Source organism: Esox lucius, chromosome 4 (genome assembly GCF_011004845.1).
Source record: "Esox lucius isolate fEsoLuc1 chromosome 4, fEsoLuc1.pri, whole genome shotgun sequence".
NCBI classification, from domain to species: domain Eukaryota; kingdom Metazoa; phylum Chordata; class Actinopteri; order Esociformes; family Esocidae; genus Esox; species Esox lucius.
Window position 1 is genome coordinate 23846936 of NC_047572.1, and position 21306 is coordinate 23868241.

Sequence of the window (21306 nt, forward strand, 5' to 3'; positions counted from 1 at the left end):
ATTTTGCCAAGACAAATGGGCAGCTATACAACCTACAAGAATGTGGCGCCTCATACTATTACAAAAGACTGCACGCTGTCATTGATGCTAAGGGGGTAATACACAGTATTAAGAACTAAGGGTATGCAGACTTTTGAACAGGGGTCAGGAGCTGAACTCAAAGATCTAAGACTTTCTCTGTGTACACAAAAGGCCTCTCAAATATTGTTCACAAGTCTGTCTAAATCTGTGTTAGTGAGCACTTCTCCTTTGCCGAGATATTCCATCCACCTCACAGGTGTGCCATATCAAGATGCTGATTAGACAGCAAGATTATTGCCTTAGATTATTGCCTTAGGATGGACACAATAAAAGGCCACTCTAAAATGTGCAGTTTCACTGTATTGGGGGGGTCTGAAAACCTGGTGTGACCACCATTTGCCTCAGCCAGTGCAACACATCTCCTTCACATAGAATTGATCAGATTGTTGATTGTGACCTGTGGAATGTTGATCCACTCCTCTTCAATGGCTGTGCAAAGTTGCTGGATATTGGCAAGACCTGGAACACGCTGTCATATACGCCGATCCAGAGCATCCCAAACATGCTCAATGGGTGACATGTCCGGTGAGTATACTGGCCATGCAAGAACTGGGATGTTTTCAGCTTCCAGGAATTGTGTACAGATCCTTGCAACATTGGGCTGTGCATTCTCATGCTGCAACATGAGGTGATAGTCGTGGATGAATGGCACAACAATGGGCCTCAGGATCTCGTCATGGTATCGCTGTGCATTCAAAATGCCATCAATAAAATGCACCTGTGTTCGTTGTCCATAACACACGCCTACCCATACCATACCCTCAAAAACTTGTGACATCTGTGGCATTGTGCTGTGTGATGGAAATGCACATTTTAGAGTGGCCTTTTATTGTGTCCATCCTAAGGCACACCTGTGCAATAATCATGCTGTCTAATCAGCATCTTGATATGCCACACCTGTGTATATTCTCCAGGGGTATGCAAACTTTTGAGCACAACTGTATATTAGGCTGGCTGCATTGGAACATACTTATAATGAGGATATTTGGAGTATAATGACAAGTGTTATTTTGTTCCAGTACTTTATTTAAGTGGAAAAAAATGCTTCGAAACGAATAAAATAAAAACACTTAAGGTTTACTTAATAGGAAGATCAGGGGTTGACATTCTAATGATTTCGAGACTGCAGAGGCAACTCTCAAAAGCAAATAAGCACATCACACACTCTTCATTCAGCTTAACCAGTTGCAAGTACCCTTATTCTAAAACACCTGTCGCAAGCGTCCGCCTTTAGGAACAAACTGCTTCAACACAACGAACAGAAAACACTACCGTTTTGCTGCTTGATGAACGAAGTCCTTTTGAAACAAGAATTCATTGTATACTTGAATACACAAGAAATCTCTAGTTGCCTACAGGCATTATTTACGTATATGCCGTGTCATGATCTATAAGCATATCCGCATACTTCGCAATACTGCGTTCAGAAATAAATAACCCTTGGGCTCCAGGTTTAACCCTGAATCTTTTGGTTCCAGCCAAAAACCAGTTCCAAGTTCCAAGTAGAACCCTACCCACTGATAGTTTAGAACGGTTTAGAATTTTGTCAAAACACAAAAACAATGGGATATTAGGCACTTACCTTGCCTTGGTTGGGTAATGTTTGAGTGCTGTCAAACGTGTCATTTCCATTAATACTGATCAATTCTGCATCTGCAGGTGGAAACGGCGTGGGGTAAACCACCACGTCACTCTTCAGTGTGTCTGAGCTGAAACACACGTCGTACTGCTGAGTAGATTTAGAGTAAGACCAGCTCCCGTCAGGGTGGGTGGTGATCATTGGAGCGCTGTACATTCTGAAACTGTCCTCCGTCCTGTGGCATTTTACAGCTATTAAACTGATGAGACTCAGAAAAAATATAATTGACACCGAGGCAATAGCGATCAGCAAATATAGGTTTAAATCAGACAAGCTCTCCTCTGTTCTCGGTTCATTTTTTAATTGAGTCTGGATTTCGCCGGTACGTTCAACCACCACTACATCAATTGACACAGTTGCTGACAGTGAGGGTTCTCCGTTATCAGAAACCAACACGACCAACGGGTGTGTTTTCAGGTCATTGTCACTCATTCGTCTCTTAGTCCTTAGTTCCCCGGTGCTGGTTCCGATTCGGAAGAGGTTAGTTCCCTTGGGTTCAGATATTTGATAAGAAAGCAGCGCATTGTAGCCAGAGTCTGCGTCCACAACCCTGATCTTGGCCACAAAGTAGCCCGCTTCAGCAGAGTAGGGAATGTTCTCAGTGATAACAGACCCGTGATCAGAATATGGCGCGAGAATCCCAGGACGGTTGTCATTCTCATCCAGGATAAAAACGTTCACAGTCACGTTGCTGCTGAGTGGAGGAACACCAGAGTCTGTAGCCTGAACTTTAAACTGGAATGTTTTTATCTCCTCGTAGTTAAAAGACTGCAGGCTGACTATATCCCCAGTATCCGAGTTAATATTTACAGCCGAGGATACTGTAATTGTTTTATCTAACAATGAAAAAGTAATTTTTGAATTTTCTTCAGAATCTGGATCCAAAGCAGATATCGTATAGATGACATCTCCTACAGGACTGTTCTCTTTCACATAAACATTAATCACTGGTTCTGAGAAGCGAGGAGGGTTGTCATTCACATCCGAAACGTGTACAGTAATAATGCTGGTGCTGGAGAGAGGCGGGGTCCCTTCATCCGTAGCTGTGATGGTGACATTGTACTGAGAAACACTCTCTCTGTCTAGAGGCCCGTCTACCACTAAGGAATAATCGTTTTTGTAGTTTGACTTAAGTTTAAAAGGGACAGATCTAGCAAGTTGAGTGTTAGTGAGGCCATTTTTTCCCCCGTCTTTATCTGTGATTGTCAGTAATGCGACTACTGTCCCTTTTTCAGAGTCCTCTTTAACAGGACTCATTAGTGACGTCACTGATATTTCAGGAGCATTGTCATTCACATCAACAACTTCTACTAATACTTTACAATAACCACTTCGGGGCGAGGATCCTTGATCTGTCGCCTGAACTCGAATTTCGAATGCAGAATTTTCTTCATAATCTATATTCTGTTTCACAGAAATCACACCACTTCGTGCATCTATTGAGAAAATGTCACCAGAGTTCACATTTCCACGCTTCAGAAAAGAATATTCAATGTCAGCGTTTGCACCCTCGTCTAAATCAGTAGCCTCCAGCTTCAATATTTGAGTCCCAAAAGATACATTCTCATTGACACGCACCTTGTAGAGGGGTTTACTGAAGGTTGGCGTATTGTCATTGCCATCTATTACATGAACAATTATCTGTAATGTTCCGGATCGAGGAGGTTTTCCTCCATCTACAGCGGTCAGTGTGAGCTGGATAACGGGCTGTTTCTCTCGATCTAAAGCTTTCTGCAGCACCAACTCAGCAGAAACACTCTGATCTCCACCGCTCTGTACATCCATGGAGAAGTGTTCATTCGGGCTCAGCTTGTAGCTCTTTACGGAGTTGCTTCCCGTGTCTGCGTCATTTGCTGTGGGTAAAGGGTATCTCTCTCCAGCGTGTGTTAACTCGGTTATATTCAGCATGTGCACTTCTTCAAGAAAACACGGCGCATTATCATTTATGTCTATAATATTAACTTCGATACGGTGGAGAAGCATCGGATGGCTTAATATGGCCTGTATGTTAAGCAAACACTTTACCTTATTCGGACAAAGATCCTCTCTGTCTATTCTCTCCTTAACAAACAAGACGCCCGTTTTCAAATTCGCGTCAAAATACTTCTTACTGTATCCAGATACAATCCTTAAACCCCTTGACTCCAATTCTTGTAGATTTAGGTTTAAATCTTTCGCGAGATTCCCCACAAATGTGCCTTTGTCCACCTCCTCCGATACCGAGTAAGAGATCTGCGCTGCAGACCAATGAAATACACAAAGAACCGCGACGCACTGAATCCAAACTATTTCTCTTTGTCTTCGACAAACCATTGCTGCTGGTACAAAAATTTATACAAAACAAATTATAAAACAAGGACCCATAAATGATGGTTGTATTTCCGAGATCCTGTATACGACCTATACCCTGTCCTCTTCGTCTCACCACCATCTGAGTGTTTGTCCTGACAAAGCGCACGGAAATGATGACGCTTTCCTTTTAGGATTCAGAGAGGAGTGATCGAATATCACCGATTAATTTCATATATATGGTCTACAGCGACACCGTGTGTTGCTTATGACACAGTAGTATGTCTGTCACTACACTATACTGTCATATCTACCATTCTATATGTTCCACGTGGATTTATTTCCCGTGTCTACCGTTCTACATCCCCATATAAGTATTTAACCGGGGTTTATACGTTATCTTTCCTCACTTAGGACACCCCACGTTTTGTTACAAAAAAGTTTAAAATACAAATTGCTGATCTGAGTAAAAAGTGAATGCGTTGATTGTGGAAAAAGAACAACAACATCAACTGAAAGCCTACAAATATTATGTAAAATCAAAACATGTGCAAATGATAAACGCAACAACTGGCAACGTGCCCGCAATTCATAGCCACATAATCATGCCTAGCTTCCTTTTGGCTCATAACTCTACTCCCGTCACCAAAAGAAAACTGTTCAATATTATAGTTAACAAATGTATCTAATCAATAATGTACCTCATCCCTATGGATTAGAACATGATAAAAAATACTTAAATGCATTTATACACACCAAGGACAACTACCAAAATGAGAGGATCAGTAGGGTAAGATGGGGTAATACAGAGAACATTTTCAGTTAAGCAAGATCAGTGGAAGACATGGAGAGTGTTGGGCTAATACTTTGGTCACACCTTGTGGGATTTTTGTGAATTACATGGGGGGGCATATTACCCTAGGGGGCTGGTTACCCCCTACTATCCCAATCCTACCAGTTAGAAACAGTGTGTGAGTAAAATGAAACAACAGGCGTTTAAGAGGAAGTTATGAAAAGGATAGGCAACAGGGATGTCTGATAGATGAAAATTATTTTAGAATTATTAAAATGAAATAATTAGAAAGATAGGGTACAAAAGCAATTAACTAAATTCCAGTAATCATCACGACAAATGCAACAATGCTCAGGTTTGACAAACCAAAAACGCTTGGAAGAGATTACTCTTACCTTCTTGTTAGGCAGTGTTTGAGTCTTAAAGGTGTCATTTCCGTTAATACTGATCAGTTCCGCATCTGCAGGTGAATAGGGGGCGGGGAAAACCACCACGTCACTCTTCAGTGTGTCTGAGCTGAAACACACGTCATACTGCTGAGTAGATTTAGAGTAAGACCAGCTCCCGTCAGGGTGGGTGGTGATCATTGGAACGCTATACCTGCTGAAACTGTCTTCTGTCCTATGACATTTTACAGCTATTAAACTGATGAGGCTCAGTAAAAATATCACTGACACCGAGGCAATAGCGATCAGCAAATATAGATTTAAATCAGAGAAGCTCTCCTCTTTTCTCGACACATTTCTGAATTTAGTTTGGATTTCATCGGTACTTTCAACGACCACTACGTCAATAGACACAGTAACTGAAAGTGATGGTTCTCCGTTATCAGAAACCAACACCTTTAACGGGTGAGTTTTCAGGTCATTGTCACTCATTCGTCTCTTAGTCCTTAGTTCCCCGGTGCTGGTTCCGATTCGGAAGAGGTTGGTTCCCTTGGGTTCAGATATTTGATAAGAAAGCAGTGCATTGTAACCAGAGTCGGCATCCACAGCCCTGATCTTGGCCACAAAGTAGCCCGCTTCAGCAGAATAGGGAATGTTCTCCGTCGAGACATATTCCGAATAGGGCGCGAGAATTCCAGGGCTGTTGTCATTCTCATCCAGGATAAAAATATTCACAGTCACGTTGCTTTTGAGCGGAGGAACACCAGAGTCCGTAGCCTGAACTTTAAATTGGACCGTTTTCATTTCCTCGTAGTTAAAAGACAGAAGACTGATTACATCTCCAGTCATTGAGTTTATTTTGAACATTTTAGACTGCGGCACAGAGTTGCTTTTGCTCTCTAATATTGAGTAGGTCACATGTCCATTTTCATTTATGTCCGCATCAAGTGCAGACACAGTTTTGATAATCTCGCCTACAGGACTGTTTTCTTTTACATAAACATTAATCACTGGATCTGAGAAGCGAGGAGGGTTGTCATTCACATCAGAAACGTGTACAGTAATAATGCTGGTGCTGGAGAGAGGCGGGGTTCCTTCATCCGTAGCTGTGATGGTGACATTGTACTGAGAAACACTCTCTCTGTCTAGAGGCCCGTCTACCACTAAGGAATAATAATTTTCATAATTTGTCTCTATTTTAAATGGGACTTTAGTCTCGAGCTCACAACGTACCTTTCCGTTTTTGCCACCATCTTTATCGACGACTGACACCAGAGCAATGGCAGTGCCCACCTTAGCGTCCTCCTTCACTGTGTCTAAAAGTGACGTCACAGCGATCTCAGGGGCATTGTCGTTTAGGTCCACCACTTCAACCAACACTTTACAGTGAGCTGCCATAGGAGGTTGGCCTTTGTCACTTGCCTGCGCACGAATCTCAAACGCAGGGTGTTCTTCAAAATCTATAATGCCTTTAATTGTTATTGACCCTGTGTTTGGGTCAATATGGAAGACATCTAAAACACGGTCCTGATCGTCTTTGTTTAGAGAATATATAATCTCACCGTTTGTTCCTACATCCGCGTCTGTTGCATTTATAGTAATTAATGTTGTCCCAATCAATACATTTTCTGAAATGCGAGTCTTATACAATGATTTTGGAAAAATGGGTGTGTTGTCATTTATATCCAACACAAAAATAGTAATTTCCGACGTACCAGACTTCGGTGGATTTCCTCCATCTACAGCGGTCAGTGTGAGCTGGATAACGGGTTGTTTTTCTCGATCTAAAGCCTTCTGTAACACTAACTCAGCAGACACACTCTCTCCTTTGTGCACGTCTAAAGAAAAATGTTCATTCGCATTAAGCTTGTACATATTAATACCGTTTTTCCCAACATCAGCATCGTAAGCCAATAACAGGGGGAATCGAACCCCTGGCAACATATTCTCAGCAATTTCTTTAGTTTGCGATTTTGCATTAAAGATTGGCGAATTGTCATTTACATCTATAATATACATTTCTACCCGGTAAAGCTTCAACGGGTTGTTAATAACGGCTTCAACACTGACTGTACATTTAGGAGCCTTAGCACAGAGCTCCTCTCTGTCTATTCTCTCACAAACATATAGAACACCAGTCTTTAGATTTACGTCGAAATATTTTCTCTTAGAGCCGGTGACAATTTGAAACATACGCGACTCCAAATCCAGGACACTGAGGTTTAAATCTTTAGCGATATTTCCCACAGACGTCCCCGGGTTTACTTCCTCTGAGACAGAGTAGGAGAGCTGCCCGGACACCGCTTCCCAGTGACACTCCAGCAGCACGAGCACTAAATACGTCACAATAGAGCTCCTATTCCGTAAAGTCATAATTCCATCGAAAGTAAAACAAGCATTAATCCAAAAGAGAAGAATATCCGTAAAAGAATCCTCTAGAAAAGACCGCAAAACTAGCAGAATATCAACACGGTAAACAATGACGTTTCATCAGATCCTCGTTTCTCTTTGGTCCTGCTGCACTTTCTAACAAAGCCTGGAGAAATCTCCCTACCCTCTGAAACTGGGAGGGGCCAAGAGTAAAATATCTCAAAGCCACGGTCAACAGTGACGACACGTGGGGAGTGCAAGAACGTACACCAACAAAATATAATTATAACTCAAGAACCAGGGAAACAACATAAACCAGATGAGCTTGCTATATCAGTACAAATGTTATGCTTACTTTAAGGTACAATAAATAATCAGGACAAAAAAAAATCAGTAAGCTCAAACTCCTATCAACAGCAGGCCGCGCAAAACTATTGTGATTATAGAGATGTCACTGCAATTTCTGGAGCATTGTCATTTTCATCACCAACTTCAACTAACACTTTAGAATAACCACTGCGGGGCGAGGAGCCCTGATCTGTTGCTTGTACTCACAGTTCATATGCAGGACTTTCCTCATAATCTAACTTTCCTGAAACTGCAATTTCACCAGTATCTGAATTTATATTAAACATATCAGAGGATTTCATGGTACCTCGTTTGATAAAGGAAAATGTAACTTTACCGTTAAGCCCCTCGTCTAAATCTGTGGCATTGAGGTGAGTTACTCTGGTTCCGAAATAAAATGTATAGCCTATATATATATATAAATGTATAAATGTATAGCCTATACATTTTATTTTCAAGAGTTTTAATATTTCGTAGGAAAGTGGTGAAAGACCGAGGCAGCGGCGTAGAACGCTGGTCCACCCCAGGCCAAAGACCGTGGTGCTGTTCAGCACCGTGGACAGCACACATGTTTCTCTTGACACTGGTTATAGGGAGCACATGTTTTACAGAAGCTGAAAGAAACCAGTTTCAACACTGATCAGTCAAACGAGACAGGAAAACCAAAGACAAAATGTCTACAAAGAAATCGAGAAGCATATAAAAGCATAACTATTTTGGCTAACGGACTGGACAGAAAATAAAGTGAAAATTCAATTTCTTACCTTTACTTGGTTGGGTAATGTTTGAGTCCTGTTAAACGTGTCATTTCCATTAATACTGATTAATTCGGTATCAACAGGTGGAGGCGGCGTGGGGTAAACCACTACGTCACTCTTCAATGTGTCTGAGCTGAAACACACGTCGTACTGCTGTGTAGATTTAGAGTAAGACCAGCTCCCGTCAGGGTGGGTGGTGATCATTGGAGCGCTGTACCTTCTGAAACTGTCGTCTGTCCTGTGGCATTTTACAGCTATTAAACTGATGAGGCTCAGTAAAAATATCACTGACACCGAGGCAATCGCGATCAGCAAATATAGGTTTAAATCAGAGAAGCCCTCCTCTCTTCTCGGCATATTTCTGAACTGAGTCAAGATTTCACCGGTACTTTCAACTACCACTACATCAATAGTCACAGTTGCAGAGAGTGATGGTTCTCCGTTATCAGAAACTACCACGACCAGCGGATGAGTTTTCACGTCATAGTCACTCATTCGTCTCTTAGTCCTCAATTCCCCGGTGCTGGTTCCGATTCGGAAGAGGTTGGTTACCTTGGGTTCAGATATGTGATAAGAAAGCAGAGCATTGTAGCCAGAGTCTGCATCCACAGCCCGGATCTTCGCCACAAAGTAGCCAGCTTCAGCAGAATAGGGAATGTTCTCCGTGATAACAGACCCGTGATCAGAATATGGCGGGAGAAACCCAGGACTGTTATCATTTTCATCCAGGATAAAAACGTTCACAGTCACGTTGCTGCTGAGAGGGGGAACACCAGAATCCGTAGCCTGAATTTTAAACTGAAACGTTTTTATCTCCTCATGGTTAAAAGACTGCAGGCTGATTATATCCCCAGTGTCTGAGTTGATATTTATATATGATGATATTGAAACTCTTTTATCCAATAATCCATATGCAATCTTAGCATTTACCTCTGAATCTGAATCCAAAGCAGATATCTCGTAAATCACGTTACCTACAGGACTGTTCTCTTTTAAATAAACATTAATCACTGGTTCTGAGAAGCGAGGAGGGTTGTCATTCACATCAGAAACGTGTACAGTAATAATGCTGGTGCTGGAGAGAGGCGGGGTCCCTTCATCCGTAGCTGTGATGGTGACATTGTACTGAGAAACATTCTCTCTGTCAAGAAGTCCGCCAACCACCAAAGAAAAATCATTTTTGTAGTTTGACTTAAGTTTAAAAGGAAAATATCCAATAAGTTTACATTTGACGAGTCCATTACTACCTCCATCTTTATCTGTAACTGTCACCAAAGCGACCACTGTCCCTACTTCAGCATTTTCTCTCACTGGGCTCATTAGAGATGTCACTGCAATTTCTGGAGCATTGTCATTTTCATCACCAACTTCAACTAACACTTTAGAATAACCACTGCGGGGCGAGGAGCCCTGATCTGTTGCTTGTACTCGCAGTTCATATGCAGGACTTTCCTCATAATCTAACTTTCCCGAAACTGTAATTTCACCAGTATCTGAATTTATATTAAACATATCAGAGGATTTCATGGTACCTCGTTTGATAAAGGAAAATGTAACTTTACCGTTAAGCCCCTCGTCTAAATCTGTGGCATTGAGGTGAGTTACTCTGGTTCCGAACGCAACATTTTCATTAACACGAACTTTATACAGCGTTTTATTAAAAACTGGTGAATTGTCATTAACATCAATAACATTAACAATTACTAGCAATTTCCCGGATCGAGGAGGTTTTCCTCCATCTACAGCGGTTAGTGTGAGCTGGATAACCGGCTGTTTCTCTCGATCTAAAGCTTTCTGCAGCACCAACTCAGCAGACACACTCTGATCTCCACCGCTCTGTACATCCAGGGAGAAGTGTTCATTCGGGCTCAGCTTGTAGCTCTTTACAGAGTTACTGCCCGTATCTGCGTCATACGCAATCGGTAGAGGATATTTTTCTCCGGAAGAAGAAGACTCAGAAATATTAAATACATTATATTTTTCAAGAAATGAAGGTGCATTGTCATTTATATCTAGTATTTCCACCTCAATTCGATGAAGCTGCATAGGATCGCTCAATATGGCCTGTATATTTAAACAACACTTCACCGTATTCGGACAAAGATCCTCTCGGTCTATTCTCTCGTTAACAAATAACATCCCGGTTTTCAAATTCGCCTCAAAATACTTCTTACTATGTCCCGATACAACCTTTAGTCCGTTCGACTCCAGTTCAAGAACGTTAAGGTTTAAATCCTTCGCGAGGTTACCCACAAATGTGCCTTTATCCACCTCCTCCGAAACGGAGTAAGAGATCTGCGCAGCAGACCAGTCAAATAAAGAAAGCAGCGCGATGCAGTGAACCCAAAAGCTTTCTCTTTGTCTTCGATGACCCATTGCTGCTTTCATTAAAAAAATATTTCCGAAGTGAATGTCACATATCCATTAAAAGCACAGCATTTTGTAGTAGGCTATTATAAATCCACACAACGCAGCTCTTTCCGTCTAAGCACCATTTGAGCAATTCTCATTACAAAGCCTTATGTTTAAAGGAGGAGTCTTAGAGACGAGTCATATCCTATTCGTGGTCTATAACGACACCATCTGGTTTGGAAAAGGGTAATTTTATTTTATATCACTCACATATTGGGAAAGAATTAAGCCAGTATGACTTTATTTGACAAATGTTGTTTTAAAACTAAATCAAGTCTAAATCGAGTCGATTGAATATAGGTGATCTGGATAAATTTAAAATTACAAGCAATAAGAAATATTCAATTGACCATCATGTCATTGCAATAGCCTTGATAAACTTGAGGCTATAATAATAACAGTCACTGGGAACTCACAAAAACAGATCCAGTAGCTTGTTTGATTCTTACTTTTAAAACTGCAAGGTGGAATGTTCATTAGCAACACAAAACCAAAAGCTAAAATGTAATGTTCAAATCGCCTTGCTACATTTGTTTACTTGAGCTTACTCAACATTCACCAATGAAAAGCATTCGTATAAATCGGCCTCTGACCCTACAAACCATGCTCATAGGCAGCCATCTCACGCTCCAAACCTTGCCTTCTCAGGTTATTTTGCACAATGTCCTCGCAAAAAATACCAATATATGGTTTAGGATATACTGTGAAACATGTTTTAATGGCCTAACATCACCTTTTAAGCAAATTCCAACATACAACTACACTGTCATTTTATTTAAACATTTCATTGCATACAGGTCCTAAGCCAAATCATAATGTAGAACACTACACAGCACACCTCTTTTGACCGAAGTGTATCTCTTTAGACCCAGTGGATGTCTCTTTAGACCCAGTGGATGTCTCTTTAGACCCAGTGGATGTCTCTTTAGACCCAGTGGGTGTCTCTTTAGACCCAGTGGATGTCTCTTTAGACCCAGTGGGTGTCTCTTTAGACCCAGTGGGTGTCTCTTTAGACCCAGTGGATGTCTCTTTAGACCCAGTGGATGTCTCTTTAGACCAAGGGCTTTCTATGTAGTAGTAACTGTTGTATGACAATATTAAGAACTCAGTGCTATAAACACATTTTCCATCTGTTAGAAATAATTTTATAGCAGTGTGTAGTGTTCACGCATCAATTTCTCACCACTCCACCCCATTAACTTCCCGATAAGATCTTCTGATCATTGTGTTGCCCTGCACAAGGGTTTGAGTTGTATAACATAGTGAACACGCTTCAGTTCTGTATGCAAGATTGTATTGTGTCTCTCAGGAATGTTCAACTTGTCTGCATTTTATCAACTGAATTATTTTAATAAGGTAACCAAAGAACTGTGTTAAACGTACATGTCTAAAGACGTTATTAATGTGAATTGTCATATTATATTATCATACGATATGAAAAATAAAAGTACTTATGTGCAAATATGTGTCATAAAGCCAGGATACAATTACAGTTTCCACAAATGCTTGCCTTTTTGAAAGAAACAGAAACACCGAACTTTGCTGGCGTTTAAAACAGATTTTTACATTCATGAAGCATATTACTCTTACCTTCTCTTTGTTGGGTAATGTTTGGGTCCTGGTTAACGAGTCATTTCCATTAATACTGATCAGTTCTGCATCCACAGGTGGACACGATGCTGGGAAAACCACTACGTCACTCTTTAGTGTGTCAGAGTTGAAACACACGTCATACTGCTGAGTAGATTTAGAGTAAGACCAGCTCCCGTCAGGGTGAGTGGTGATCATTGGAGCGCTGTACCTTCTGAAGCTGTCCTCCGTCCTGTGGCATTTTACAGCTATTAAACTGATGAGACTCAGAAAAAATATCACTGACACCGAGGCAATGGCGATCAACAAATACAAGTTCAAATAAGAGAAACTATCCTCCTTTCTCGGTATATTTCTGATATGAGTTTCGATTTCATCTGTAGTTTCAACCACCACTACATCAATAGACACAGTCGCTGACAGTGAGGGTTCTCCGTTATCAGAAACCAACACGACCAACGAATGCGTTTTCAGGTCATTGTCACTCATTCGTCTCTTAGTCCTTAGTTCCCCGGTGCCGGTTCCGATTCGAAAGAGGTTAGTTCCCTTGGGTTCAGTAATGTGATAAGAAAGCAGAGCATTGTAGCCAGAGTCTGCGTCCACCGCCCTGATCTTGGCCACAAAGTAGCCCGCTTCAGCAGAATAGGGAATGTTCTCAGTGTTAACAGAACCGTGATCGGAATATGGAGCGAGAAAACCAGGACGGTTGTCATTCTCGTCCAGAATAAAAACGTTCACAGTCACGTTGCTGCTGAGTGGAGGAACACCAGAGTCCGTAGCCTGAACTTTAAACTGGAACGTTTTTGTCACTTCATAATTGAAAGACTGCAGACTGATTACATCTCCAGTCACTGAGTTTATATTGACCACTGAAGACAACGGTACAGAGTTGCTGTTACTATCTAATAATGAGTAGGTCACATGTCCATTTTCATTGATATCGGCATCGAGTGCAGACACAGTTTTGATTATCTCGCCTAAAGGACTGTTCTCTTTCACATAAACATGAATCACTGGTTCTGAGAAGCGAGGAGGGTTGTCATTCACATCAGAAACGTGTACAGTAATAATGCTGGTGCTGGAGAGAGGCGGGGTCCCTTCATCCGTAGCTGTGATGGTGACATTGTACTGAGAAACACTCTCTCTGTCTAGAGGCCCGTCTACCACTAAGGAATAATAGTTTTTATAGTTTGTTTCCAATTTAAAAGGGACACTATTCTTAACCTCACAATGTACTACTCCGTTTTTGCCACCATCTTTATCGAGAATTGACACCAGAGCAATGGCAGTGCCCATCTTAGCGTCCTCTAACACCGTGTTTAGCAGTGACGTCACTGTAATTTCAGGCGCATTATCGTTCAAGTCCAATACTTGAATCAACAATTTGGAGTGAGCTGTCATTGGTGAATGGGCACCGTCATGAGCTTGAAGTCGGATTTCAAAAGATTGATTGTCTTCAAAATCTATAATTCCTGTGTTTGTTACAGTTCCAGTTTTGGTGTCTACTACAAAAACATTGTTGACGTTCCCTTGGCCAAGAGTACTAAAGGAAAAAAAAACTTCCCCATTCGGACCGGCATCTGAATCTGTAGCGTTCAGTGTTATTATCGACGTTCCTATAGGTACGTTTTCATAAACACTGGCTTTATATAAAGATTTACTAAAAATCGGGGGGTTGTCGTTAATGTCTAACACATTAACAGTAACAGCCATATTGCCTGACTTCGGAGGATTTCCTCCATCTACAGCGGTCAGTGTGAGCTGGATAACGGGCTGTTTCTCTCGGTCTAAAGCTTTCTGCAGCACCAACTCGGCAGACACACTCTCTCCTCCTTTGTTGGTAGCAAGAAAAAAGTATTCATTCTGGCTAAGCTTGTATGTGTTTATAGTATTCTTACCAACATCCGCATCTTCAGCGGATTGTAGGGGAAACCTAGCCCCCGAGGGTGTGTTTTCAGTTACATTGATGTGTTGTAACACCGTATGAAAAGATGGTGAATTATCATTCGCATCCAAAATATTAATTTCTACACGGTAAAGCTTCAACGGATTGTTTATAACGGCCTCCAAAGTGACTATACATTTAGGAGCCTTCGCACAGAGCTCCTCTCTGTCTATCCTCTCATTCACATATAGAACACCAGTCTTTAGATTTACCTCGAAATACTTTCTCTTGGAGCCGCTGACAATTTGAAACATCCGCGACTCTAAATCCAGGGCACTGAGGTTTAAATCAGAGGCGATATTTCCCACAGAAGTCCGTGGGTTTACCTCCTCTGAAACCGAGTAGGAGAGCTGACCAGACACCGCTTCCCAGTAACACTCCAGCAGCACAATCAGTAAATATACCACAATAGAGCTTCTATTCGGTAAATGCATAGTTCCGTCTGATGTTAAAAAAAAAAGAAAACATGAATCTAAAGAAACGAAAATCCTTCAAAGAATCCTTGGAAAATAAAGAGAGTAAACCCACCAACATTTCAACACGGCAAACATTGATATCGCATCCGAATACCGTCTCTCGCTTGCCCATGGCCCCTTTCTAACAAAGACCAAATAAATCCCACCCTCTGAAACTGGGAGGGGCCTTGATACTTGAATACAACATCCCAATGGCACGGTCAGGAGTGACGCCATGTGGGTAATGTTAGGGTTTACAACGAAAAAAAACGGATACTAAAAGAGCCTGACTCCTTTAAAAGAGCCAGACAGCGCACCACTGTGGTAAGATTCAGCACCATGGACAACACACTGCTGTTCCTTTTGACAAGGTATATTTTGCAAAGGTTTTAAGCACTTAGAAGCTAATTACATCACTGCATCACTTCAGACTTAAAAAGCGAAGACAAACATGCTGCAACAACACTAAAAGTCTCACTAATGCATAAACATGGTTCAGAAATGGATGGGAGGGAAATAGATTTCTGTGTGAAGTTAAAATAAATGTCTTACCTTTTCTTGGTTCGGTAAGGTTTGAGTCCCGTTAAATGTATCATTTCCATTAATACTAATCAATTCCGCATCTGCTGGTGGATATGGCGCGGGGAAAACCACCACGTCACTCTTCAGAGTGTCTGAACTGAAACATACGTCATACTGCTGAGTAGATTTCGAATAAGACCAGCTCCCGTCAGGGTGAGTGGTGATCATTGGAGCGCTGTACCTCCTGAAACTGTCCTCTGTCCTGTGGCATTTTACAGCAAACAAACTGATGAAACTCAGTAAAAATATCACTGACACCGAGGCAATGGCGATAAGCAAGTACAAGTGTAAATCAGAGAAGCCCTCCTCTATTCTCGGCACATGTCTGAATTGAGTCTGGATTTCGCCGGTACTTTCAACCACCACTACATCAATAGACACAGTTGCGGAAAGTGGGGGTTCTCCGTTATCAGAAACCAACACGACCAACGAATGCGTTTTCAGGTCATTGTCACTCATTCGTCTCTTAGTCCTTAGTTCCCCGGTGCTGGTTCCGATTCGGAAGAGGTTAGTTCCCTTGGGTTCAGTAATGTGATAAGAAAGCAGAGCATTGTAGCCGGAGTCGGCATCCACAGCCCTGATCTTGGCCACAAAGTAGCCAGCTTCAGCAGAATAGGGAATGTTCTCAGTGTTAACAGAACCGTGATCGGAATATGGAGCGAGAAAACCAGGACGGTTGTCATTCTCATCCAGGATAAAAACGTTCACAGTCACGTTGCTGCTGAGTGGAGGAACACCAGAGTCTGTAGCCTGAACTTTAAACTGGAACGTTTTTGTCACTTCATAATTGAAAGACTGCAGACTGATTACATCTCCAGTCACTGAGTTTATATTGACCACTGAAGACAACGGTACAGAGTTGCTGTTACTATCTAATAATGAGTAGGTCACATGTCCATTTTCATTGATATCGGCATCAAGTGCAGACACAGTTTTGATTATCTCGCCTAAAGGACTGTTCTCTTTCACATAAACATGAATCACTGGTTCTGAGAAGCGAGGAGGGTTGTCATTCACATCAGAAACGTGTACAGTAATAATGCTGGTGCTGGAAAGAGGCGGGGTCCCTTCATCCGTAGCTGTGATGGTGACATTGTACTGAGAAACACTCTCTCTGTCTAGAGGCCCGTCTACCACTAGAGAATAATAGTTTTTATAGTTCATCTCCAATTTAAAAGGAACTTTATTTTTTATTTCACAACGTACAATCCCATTTTTGCCACCATCTTTATCGAGGATTGACACCAGAGCAATGGCAGTGCCCGATTTAGCGTCCTCATTCACTGTGTCTAAAAGTGACGTCACAGCAATCTCAGGGGCATTGTCGTTTAGGTCCACCACTTCTACCAACACTTTACAGTGAGCTGCCATCGGAGGCTGGCCTCTATCACTAGCTTGCGCATGAATCTCAAAGGCAGTGCTCTCCTCAAAATCAACATTGTTTTTTACTACAATGGTTCCTGTTTTAGCATCAATTTCAAAAACATCTAATATTTGATCTTGTCCTTTAGTTCTAAGGGAATACACTATTTCACTATTTGTGCCCTCGTCGATATCCGTAGCATTCAACGTGATTAACATTGTTCCTTTGGGAACGTTTTCGAAAACTCGAGTCTTATACAAAGAACTACTAAATACAGGACGATTATCATTATTATCTAAAACAATAATTTTGATTTCTGACGTGCCAGACTTCGGTGGAGTTCCTCCATCCAGAGCCGTCAGTGTGAGCTGGAGAAAGGGCTGTTTTTCTCGGTCTAAAGCTTTCTGCAGCACTAACTCAGCAGACACACTATCTGCTCCTTTGTGGATATCAAGAGTGAAGTATTCATTAGCACTAAGCTTGTATGTATTTACAGTATTCTTTCCAACGTCGACATCAGTTGCTTCTAAAAGAGCGAATTTTGCTCCCGGTAAAGTACTCTCAGCAATGTCTATTGTTTGTGATTTTTCGGGAAAATATGGAGCATTATCGTTCACATCCAAAATATTCATTTCTAAACGGTAAAGCTTCAACGGATTGTTTATAACGGCCTCCACACTGACCGTACATTTAGGGGCCTTAGCACAGAGCTCCTCTCTGTCTATCCTCTCATTCACATATAGAACACCAGTCTTTAGATTTACCTCGAAATACTTTATCTTTGAGCCGGTTACAATCTGGAACATACGCGATTCCAATTCCTGCATATTAAGGTTAAGATCCTTAGCGATGTTTGCCACAGACGTCCGCGGGTTTACCTCCTCTGATACGGAGTAGGAGAGCTGACCGGACACCGCTTCCAAGTAGCACTCCAGCAGCACAATCAGTAAATATCTCACATTAGAGCTCCTTATATTCGGTAAATACATAGTTCCATCCAACGTAAAAAAAAAAACATGAATCCAAAGAGAAGAAAATCCTTCAGAGAATCCTCGGAAAATAAACACAGTAAATGTCCCACAATATGAACACAATGAAAAGATATATTGCAACCGACTACCGTCTCGCTTGCCCTGCGTCTCTTTCTAACAAAGCCAAAATAAATCCCACCCTCAGAAACTGGGAGGGGCCTTGAGACGTATAAAAAATGCCAGTGTCACGGTCAGGAGTGACGCCATGTGGGGAATGTAAGGGCTTACAACAACAACAAAATCACAATATAATATATGAAAGTCAGACTGTAACAGCATTACTAAGTTGCTATTTGGCTAAACCATCTAAGAATAGCAGACTGGGAACCTTAGTGGTGAGATTCGGATCCACAGACAGTTCACCTATGCTCCTCTTGACAGAGGGCGAGAATATATTTCTGCAACATTTTCAAGTATTTGGAAGGTTATCACATTACTGACCATTCACCTGAGTCGTAAAAAGCGGAAAAAAACGAATTGCAAAAACGATGAAAAGCCCACTAATGTATACACATGGTTTTCTAAGGGACCTGATGAAAACGGATTTCTGTATGAAGTTAAAATGAACTGTCTTACCTTCTTTTTGTTCGGTAATGTCTGTGTCCCGTTAACCGTGTCATTTCCATTAATACTGATCAGTTCCGCATCTGCAGGTGGATATTGCGTGGGGTAAAACACTACGTCACTCTTCAGCGTGTCTGAGCTGAAACACACGTCATACTGCTGAGTAGATTTAGAATAAGACCAGCTCCCGTCAGGGTGGGTGGTGATCATTGGAGCGCTGTACCTCCTAAGTCTGTCGTCTGTCCTGTGGCATTTTACAGCTATTAAACTGATGAGGCTCAGTAAAAATATCACTGACACCGAGGCAATTGCGATCAGCAAATAAAGGTTTAAATCAGAGAAGCCCTCCTCTTTTCTCGGCACATTTCTGAACTCTGTCTGGATTTCTCCGGTACTCTCAACTACAACTACATCAATTGACACAGTTGCTGACAGTGAGGGTTCACCATTATCAGAAACCAACACGACCAACGGGTGAGTTTTATAGTCATTGTCACTCATTCGTCTCTTAGTTCTTAGTTCCCCGGTGCTGGTTCCGATTCGGAAAAGATTGGTTGCTTTGGGTTCAGTAATGTGATAAGAAAGCAGCGCATTGTAGCCAGAGTCGGCGTCCACAGCCCTGATCTTCGCCACAAAGTAGCCAGCTTCAGCAGAATAGGGAATGTTCTCAGTGTTAACAGAACCGTGATCAGAATAGGGCGAGAGAAACCCAGGACTGTTGTCATTCTCGTCCAGAATAAAAACGTTCACAGTCACGTTGCTGCTGAGTGGAGGAACACCAGAGTCCGTAGCCTGAACTTTAAACTGGAACGTTTTTATCTCCTCGTAGTTAAAAGACTGCAGACTGATTACATCTCCAGTCACTGAGTTTATATTCACCACTGAAGACAGCAGTGCTGAATTGCTGTTATTCTCTATGAATGAGTAGGTTACATGTGCATTTTCATTGATATCGGCATCAAGTGCAGACACAGTTTGCATTATTTCGCCTACAGGACTGTTTTCTTTCACATAAACATTAATCACTGGTTCTGAGAAGCGAGGAGGGTTGTCATTCACATCAGAAACGTGTACAGTAATAATGCTGGTGCTGGAGAGAGGCGGGGTCCCTTCATCCGTAGCTGTGATGGTGACATTGTACTGAGAAACACTCTCTCTGTCAAGAGGCCCGTCAACAATTAAAGAATAATAGTTTCTGTAGTTCGTTTCCAGTTTAAAAGGGACCTTATTCATAACCTCACAATGTACAACTCCATTTTTGCCACCATCTTTATCGACGACTGACACCAGAGCAATGGCAGTGCCCACTTTAGCGTCCTCCTTCACTGTGTCAAAAAGTGACGTCACAGTGACGTCAGGGATATTGTCGTTTAGGTCCAGAACTTCAACCAACACCTTACAGTGAGCTGCCATCGGGGGCTGGCCTCTATCACTAGCTTGCGCATGAATCTCAAAAGCAGTGCTCTCCTCAAAATCAACATTGCTTTTTACTGTAATGGTTCCCGTTTTTGGATCGATTTCAAAAACATCTAATATTTGATCTTGTCCTTTAGTTCTAAAGGAATACACTATTTCACTATTTGTGCCTTCGTCCATATCCGTAGCATTCAACATGATTAGCGTTGTCCCTGAAGGAGTGTTTTCGAAAATACGAGTCTTATACAAAGATCTGCTAAATAAAGGACGGTTATCATTAATATCTAAAACATTAATTTTGATTTCTGACGTGCCAGACTTCGGTGGATTTCCTCCATCTACAGCGGTCAGTGTGAGCTGGATAACGGGCTGTTTCTCTCGGTCTAAAGCTTTCTGCAGCACCAACTCAGCAGATACACTCTCTCCTTTGTGGATATCAAGAGTGAAGTATTCATTAGCACTAAGCTTGTATGTATTTACAGTATTCTTTCCAACGTCAGCATCAATCGCTTCTAGAAGAGCGAACTTTGCTCCGGGTGAGGTACTCTCAGCAATGTCTATTGTTTGTGATTTCTCAGTAAACGATGGAGCATTATCATTCACATCCAAAATATTAATTTCCAAACGGTAAAGTTTCAACGGATTGTTGATAACGGTTTCCACGCTGACCGTACATTTAGGGGCCTTAGCACAGAGCTCCTCTCTGTCTATTCTCTCATTCACATATAGAATACCAGTCTTTAGATTTACCTCGAAATACTTTATCTTTGAGCCGGTTACAATCTGGAACATACGCGATTCCAAATCCTGCATATTAAGGTTAAGATCCTTGGCGATGTTTGCCACAGACGTCCGCGGGTTTACCTCCTCTGATACGGAGTAGGAGAGCTGACCGGACACCGCTTCCAAGTAGCACTCCAGCAGCACAATCAGTAAATATCTCACATTAGAGCTCCTTATATTCGGTAAATACATAGTTCCATCTAACGTAAAAAAATTAATCCAAAGAGAAGAAAATCCTTCAGAGAATCCTTGGAAAATAAAGACAGTAAACGTCGCACAATTTGAACACAATAAAAAGGTATATCACAACCGACTACCGTCTCGCTTGCCCTGCGTCTCTTTCTAACAAAGCCCAAATAAATCCCACCCTCAGAAACTGGGAGGGGCCTTGAGACGTATAAAATATCCCAAAGCCACGGTCAGGAGTGACGCCATGTGGGGAATGTAAGGGCATACAACAACAAAAAAATCACACTATAGGCCTAATACTCAGAGACTAAA

The 21306-nt window shown here is 41.8% G+C and overlaps 1 protein-coding gene across 24 annotated transcripts in view; it reads right to left on the reverse strand.

Moving 5' to 3' along the window:
* LOC106024220 (protocadherin alpha-C2) overlaps positions 1-21306 on the reverse strand; it is a 190974-nt gene that overhangs the window by 66547 nt on the left and 103121 nt on the right. Inside the window, exon 1 of one of the 24 annotated variants that reach the window (XM_034291636.1) lies at positions 18619-21115. The exons of 18 other annotated variants lie outside the window; for them this stretch is intronic. In XM_034291636.1, coding sequence (XP_034147527.1) covers positions 18619-20997 — 2379 coding nt within the window. In that variant the 5' untranslated portion in view covers positions 20998-21115. Of the gene's footprint in view, positions 1-1663; positions 4159-5197; positions 7684-8670; positions 11148-12666; positions 15140-15618; positions 18142-18618; positions 21116-21306 lie in introns of those variants that run through there. 5 more of the 24 variants (XM_029119236.2, XM_029119242.2, XM_029119240.2 and 2 more) reach the window with 5 other exon arrangements.